General features: G+C 44.8%; 1 protein-coding gene across 1 annotated transcript in view; it reads right to left on the bottom strand.

The window, feature by feature from the left end:
• Window positions 1-2,377: 2,377 nt before the first annotated feature.
• The window catches only part of Dmbt1l1 (deleted in malignant brain tumors 1 like 1), a 134,440-nt gene continuing 129,737 nt past the window's right edge, over window positions 2,378-7,080 (bottom strand). Inside the window, exons 67-68 of the mRNA XM_063279682.1 lie at window positions 5,848-6,224; window positions 2,378-3,137 (exon numbers count right to left, since the gene is read on the bottom strand). Of these exons, the coding sequence (XP_063135752.1) occupies window positions 2,846-3,137; window positions 5,848-6,224 (669 nt within the window). The 3' untranslated portion in view covers window positions 2,378-2,845. The remainder of the gene's footprint in view (window positions 3,138-5,847; window positions 6,225-7,080) is intronic.

Genomic DNA, 7,080 nt, shown 5'->3' with positions numbered 1-7,080 from the left:
ACCATGCTTACTTTCCAACATCTTAGTGCAGCAGATCTTTTAGAGGCTTCCCAAATATTCATGTAGAGATTCTTCTTTCTGTCCATCCTTACAACCTAGATCTCACTACTCTAAACTCCTTTTAATATAACATAAAAAGACCAAAAAGTTCCACTAGCCATAGGCAGATCATTGTTTAGATGTATTTTTATTTCTTGTGTATGAGTGTTTTCCCTGCCTCTACATATGTGTACCACATGTGTGCTGGCGTCTGAGGAGGCTGAGAAGAGGACGTTGGATCTCCTGGACCTAGAGCTGGAGTTGTCAGCTGCCAGGTGGGGGCTGGCAGCTGAACCTGGGTCCTCTGCAAGAGCAGTGGATGCTCCACACTGCTCACTCCAGCCTCACGCTAAGCTCGGAAGACAGCAGCACTGTCTAGTCTGGCCCCTGCCTCTCAGCCATCTCAGTATCAGGAATTGATTATATGTTCTGCTCTGGCCATCATGATAAATACTCAGAGACACTCCAGGCATGAATATATCACTCTAAGAAAATTGTCAAGTATCGTGACTCAGTAGAGAGTGTAGTCATAATTGTTATAGTAATGTGATCAAAAGTCCTAGGCTGGGAGTCAGTGGGCTGGGTGCTAGTCCTTACCTTGTTCTTGTTTAGATGTAATGTTTGGGTTAGTTTCATTCTCTGTGTCTACAACTTAAAAAAATAGTTGATAGGAGTTTGTATCTTTGGGGGGATATAATAAAGATGAAGAGAGAATTTCTTAGCAACCAGGGCACCCTGTCCATCCTTCACCATGAAAATTCATCTTTGGAAAAGGCCTGTTCAAAGGGAACTGTGAACTTGGGCAAAGCAGCTGTCTTGATAGACATTCCCAGGGAATGGTGGTTGGTGAGCCTCTAGCCACACTATGAGCCCCTTAGCCACTACGAGAAGCCTAGAGAATGAGTCTATCTGTTTAAAGGGCATTTTACATCACATCTATGAACCTACTATCTTTATTTCCTAAAACATTTTCCAAAGCAAAATCTACTTCTATGCTTTCTTCAGGAGACTTACTTAACCAAGCATGTCAGAAACACTAAAACAAATGGAGAGAGATAAAGCACCAGGCATGTGCCAATCGGAGGAACAGAGGTGGTCCAGCCTTCCTGGTGTTCTCTGCCTCCAGTGTCACCTTACTCCAGGCTTTCCACTGAGCCTCCTCAGAGCAAAAGATTCCAGGTCCTTTCTAACTAGGAGTGGGAGTGGACACCCAGGCAGGCTCCTCACCGGGTCAGCTTCTGATAGGTGCAGGTGAGGCCTCACTGCCCTCTAGCAGGGACGAGCATCTCACACTCCCTTCCGCCTTCCTTGTCATCACTCTGAGGTGGAGGGAAAGCTCCTCAGTCTTACCAAGCTGGTAACAGGCAAAGGACGTTTTCGAAATGAAACTGAAATGGTCCTTAATTAAGGTGAGCTGTTTGTCAAATGCCCACCTCAGTGCCTCAGTCAGCCACCAAGCTCCACCAGCCACCAACCCTTCTCCCTTCAGAAGGCGAGACTACTGCAGTTTTATCTCTCACACGCTTTTTAGCAACAAGTACTGAAAACATTTCTCGGGCAAAGATATTTCTAATGAGTATTTCCAGACGGGGAAAGAACAAAAACTCTGTTCAAATCCCCATTCTTAAAGAAAATGTTCTGAGCACAAGTCCACGTTCAAGGTCAACTTGGGTAATGCAGGGAAAGCTTGTTTCAAAGGGTAAAAAGAAAAACAGCGATAATTTTGAACAGCTGGCAAGTGCAGCACAGACGGCTTCTCCTTTTAGGAATCAGGTGAGGGTGAGGGCAGTCCTCCTGCCTCGGGGACAGGATGTTTCCGACCTGTTCTTGTTTGATCTTCGGCTTTCTTGGGTAATTTCCAGGTTTCCCAGATGTTCTGAGAACTCGACTGTGTACATATGGGCAGCTCACGGAGAAGGCACTGGTTCTCAGGATTCTGCTTCAGCATTCCAGCTTGCAAGCTGAGGGCTAAACCCCCAGCAGCTAGGCTCTGATTTGTTCCCTTCAAAACGATTTAATCAGACATTTTTTGTTTGTTTGTTTGTTTGGTTTGGTTTTTTGAGACAGAGTTTCCCAGTAGCCCTGACTGTTCTGGAACTCTCTGTAAACCAGTTTGGCCTCAAACTCACAGAGATCTGCCTGCCTCTGCCTCCTGATTGCTGAAAGTAATGTATTACCATGCCCAGCCTAAATGACACTTTTTAAGCCATCATTAATGACTTATATCAGAGTGACTTGTGTTGTCAGTGGCTTACATTGTCAATGGCTTACATTGTCAATGGCTTGTACAGTTCAGTTGTTCTGCTTAAAAGAGATTAAAGAAAACGAACAGTTTGGCTTCCTAGAAAATACTTTATTTTTTACAAGATAATTGGCAAGGTCCGGAAGTGAATTCTTACATTTCTAGAAGAGCAGAAAGAGACCCACCTACCTATCAGCACCCAAACAGTAAGTAGACATTTAAAAACAATCTTTAATTGGCCACAGGGTAAAGAGAGACAACCCCGTTTTCCCTAATGTTTTGCACATTTTAAGACAATGATCAAGTTCTTGAAAGTGAACGGTAAGAACAAAAATCAGCATTTTCTTTAAGCCTACAAACAGAACAACTGCCTTAGAAGTTAATGCTCAGGGATCTATTTAGTAACAAACCCCAGAGAGTCCCTCGGGTTCTTCCACCTGTCTGCATGGCTGTGTAGACCGTGTGGTCAACGTCTGGCTTCTGAGCCATCAAACATTGCTTGCTGATAAGAAACAGATCTGAATCCAGTTTTCCGACATGCTCAGTGAGAGCAAGAGGGAGAGATCACACCAGGACCTTGCTTTGATTAGCTTCTCTGTGTATCTTCAGTGGCCCCACTGTTTGGAAATACTCAGTTTGTTCCTCTCTGACCTCTGCAGAGCCTGCACCTCTCCTTCCCCGATTCAGACAGCCTTGTGAGCATCGGGAAGAGTGGTCCCCGAGTCGGCAGACAGCAACTTTACACTGCACGTAGACCACATCGTAGCTCTTGAGGAAGCTGAAGGCATTGAACTTGAACTGGGCCACGTTCTTCTCAGGGGCATGGAGGTTGGAGTAAGAATTATCTTTGATGCAGCTGGTGGGAGAAAAACCCAGAAAAAGGTTAACTATACCCGACAGGACTTTTCTCCAGTCCACATAACTAACCGAGTTTGGTTCTAAGGTTCTGAATCCCAGTGGAGTTCTTTCTACTACCTTCATTTTCTGAAGCAACTACTACTTGCTTCCATTGTTAATGGAAACCTCATACCTGGCCATGAACAGAGGGGAACAGTTAAATACAGCGAAACAAATCAAGGTTCTCGCTGTAATTTTTTGCCTTCTAGGTCTATCCTATTTCACCTACAGGGAAGATACAAAGTGGCCGTTATATTTAAAAGTGCACTTAGATTATTTAAGAACTGGTAATGCAGGTCAGTGGTTGAGTACTTGGCTAGCATCCCCTATGCCCAGGTTCAATTCCCAACGCTACCCAAAGAAAGTACACTGTAAACAAAAGTGTTACATCAAGAAGAGATAAAATGAAGTTATGTAGAATGTGCAGTTAAAAAAGAACCAGAGAGAGATTAGAAAAGACAGTACTGCAGATTTTCATTTTATACAGAACAAACTTCAGAGAGAGCTGAATTGTCAGGGACATGAGGGAAGTTTAACAACAACAAAAGAAAGGGACAATCCTCTGAGAAGAGATCCTTAACCAAGATAATTGAAGTGGAGAATATTCTTCAGCCAAATATAATAATTGTTAGTGTCATGTACCTACAAGCCGAGCATTAAGATGTGGGAGCAGAGAACTGCAGTCAGGTACTGACAATGTATATCCACTATATAACTGGATGCTGCAATATCCCTCTCTCGATTTCATAGGTGCAGTGGGTTGAAAGTAAGAATACAGATGACCTATGGATCACTCTTAATCCACTAGATCTCGACTTTAATTAAACAGTCTATCACACACCAGTGGAGTAAGTCCAGGTAGAACAGTCCTTAGATCAGACTGTATCCTGGGCCATGGGAAATACTTTAAAGTCTTAAAAGGAGAGAAATACATTTTCATGTAGCAGTGAGGTTAAACTTGAAATCAATGGCGGCAAGCTTTCTAGAAAATCCTCAAAGACTTGAAAGCAAACAGTATGCTTTCAGGTAACCGATGTTTCAAAACTGCCCTGAGACAAGAAGTTCAAAACTATTTTGAAATGAAGTGAAAATGAATACCTGTGTTGGTTTGGATGAGAAGGGCCCCTAGAGGCTCTTTTTTTGATTGCTTGGTCCCCAGTTGGTAGAACTGTTTAGAAAGGCTTGTGGGAGGTGTGTCACTGGGGCAAGCTTTGGGTTTTCCAAAGATTAGTAGCATGCCCAGTGTCCTCTCTCTGCCTCCTACTTGTGAGTGAAGATGTGAGCTCTCAGCTCTTCCTGCCACTGTCCTTCACTCTGCCACCACAGACTCTGACTCTCTAAAACCATAAGCTGAATTAAACACTTTCTTTTACAAGTTGCCATGGTCATGTCTTGTCATAGCAGTAGAAATGTAAATAACACAATTACCCAACTCATCAAATTTTCTGGGATGCAGCTAATTTAATGCTTAGAGGGGATATTTATAGCATTAAGATGCATAAAATTTGTGAAGATGTCCTATCAATAATACAAGATGTAAAGGTTAGAGAAGGGGTTGGGGAATTAAGTCTAAAGCAAGGACAGTATGCTAGCTGGGAAATTCTGGCATCAAGTGAACCTTGATCATAAGGAGGGTCAGAAGGGAAGAACCTTCTCCCTCTGGATCTCAGATCATGTGTCTCAAGTCACCACTCACAGAAATCTATGGCAGGTGTTGTCTTGTTCCTCTGTTGATCTTTGGGAACGGGTGTCTAGCTGTTCTGTTGACCTTAAGGCTGCTGTGGCTCTTAACACACTAAAACTTCCACTGAGTAAATGATGAGTTTCTTAACTAGTTGAACATTTGGCCCCTGTCCCCAAGGCATGACGCTCTCAACTGGAAATCAAGAGCAGCTGGGATCACCCTCACCATACCTGTTAGCATTCCTTCATAGGTGGGGTGGAGTGGAAAGGGCATTAGCTCCTCAGATGATTCCAACCACTCCCGTCTACCAAACCCCAGCTGCATTTTAGAGCATATGAGGTGGAAGTTTAACTGAAGTGGGATTCTGTCTATACAGCATTCAGGGGGACATGTTATCCATGCTGGGGTGGCACACACGGGGCCACCTACGCAACTCCTTACTCATGCTTCTGCAAATAAACCCAGAATACTTATTGGTTTGCCAAGCTGAACTTGGGTGGAACTCATTCTTTGGATTTGTCCTTCATGCTATCTGGGGCAAACAGCCATTTGTGTATGTTCCGCTCAGGGAAAGCTACTGCAATAACACCTGATAAACCAAAGAGGCCATCAACTTGCCAAGGTTCTCTCTTGGCTAAGCACTTAGTGAACCAAAAGATCTGGAAGATATCTGACTAGTTTAACTAAGGGCTTAGTTTGGGAGAACACATTGACCTATTGATGTGAGCCAAAGTCAAGAAGATTTCTCCTGGGAGGAAATTAGAAAGGATGAAGGGCTTAGCTAGAAAAGGTAGAATGGACAGCAAAGTGACTCTGAGGACCCAAGGGGGCTTGTCTAGGTGGCTGTATCACCCACTGGGATCAGAGGTCTGGTCAGAACACCCTACACCCTTCTAACTTCTAACTCCAGGTTCAGAAACTACAAGTTCCCCAGAGAAATACCAAGCTTGTTTAACATCACCTAGGGAGTTTCCATTTTTCTTACCCTTCCTGGATCAAATCATACTTGACAGTTGTGAAATCACTGGCATCAGGAGAAGCCACACAGGTGTCCACAACGAGCCTCAGATTGGGGTTGTGGCTGTGGAGGGTGGCCTGGAGGAAGACCTCTTCCCTCTGACTAGCCAAAGGAGCTCTGCCCCCTGTATTCTGAGATACAGGTGACTGGAGAAATGAAATTGATACATCATAGCTGGCTTCGTCTTTAGTGTCACTCCCATGCACGATTTCAACTGCAGACTGGCCATCCACTTTGCAGGTGAACTTCACCTGGGGTACCTTGTGCCTCACAATGACTCGGCCAGGGTGGCCTTGTGTTCTGCCTCGGATGGAGTTGGAGTAGCTGAGAGAGCCCTGGTGCTTCTGTGGAGATGAGAGAATCAATTTGTGGACAGTGTACCTGTGCTGGGTACCAGCTCCATGCCACATTTGAGGGCTGGAGTCCTGTGGTAACATCAGGAAGGTGTATCTGTCAGGGGAGTCCCATGAGTCAGGACTACTCTTTCCTTCTTGTCATGGTCAAACTATAGAGCTGTGATCTGGGTGGCAGGTCCACTTTGGCTGCCTGGAACCCCCTCTCATTCGAATTCCTCTACACATCTAATTACAACTGGCATCCTACCACCCTGACCACACACGACTTGGATCCTGTATTTTCTTTGCCCTTGACTGTGGGTTGATGTCATTATGCAGGTGAAGGCAGACAAGATAAAAGGAGGCCTGTCATTGGATGAGAAGTAAGGGAAGTGGGAACAGAGGCTTTAGAAGGGAGGGAGAAGAGGAGAGGGAGGAAGCAAGGAGGAAGGAGCTGGGGAACGTAGTGGCAGATATTAAGATTCTTCTCTGCGGGGGTTGGGGATTTAGCTCAGTGGTAGAGCGCTTGCCTAGCAAGCGCAAGGCCCTGGGTTCGGTCCCCAGCTCCGAAAAAAAAGGAAAAAAAAAAAAAGATTCTTCTCTGCGCATAGATACAGGTTGCTATGACTATTTTTCAGGGATGGGTGTGTACAGTATTTTGTGCTGTTTAGATGGGCAAATTATATCTTACCAATTGGATCAGAGGTTATTGTGTGGTGTGTTCTTTTATGTGGCGACTTAATTGAGTCCACAGTAAGAGAGCCTTGAGATGGGCGGTCTCTGTATGAAACTGGCATGGCAGTGGCCCGCCAAAGGAGCTGTGAGTGAGGACAGGGCGGCTTAGCAAGGTGCCTCGCTGGAACAG

This window comes from Rattus norvegicus, chromosome 1, assembly GCF_036323735.1.
Source record: "Rattus norvegicus strain BN/NHsdMcwi chromosome 1, GRCr8, whole genome shotgun sequence".
In the NCBI taxonomy this organism is placed as follows: Eukaryota; Metazoa; Chordata; class Mammalia; order Rodentia; family Muridae; genus Rattus; species Rattus norvegicus.
Note: the sequence above shows the minus strand (reverse complement) of the source record. Positions and strands in the feature narration are given on the sequence as shown.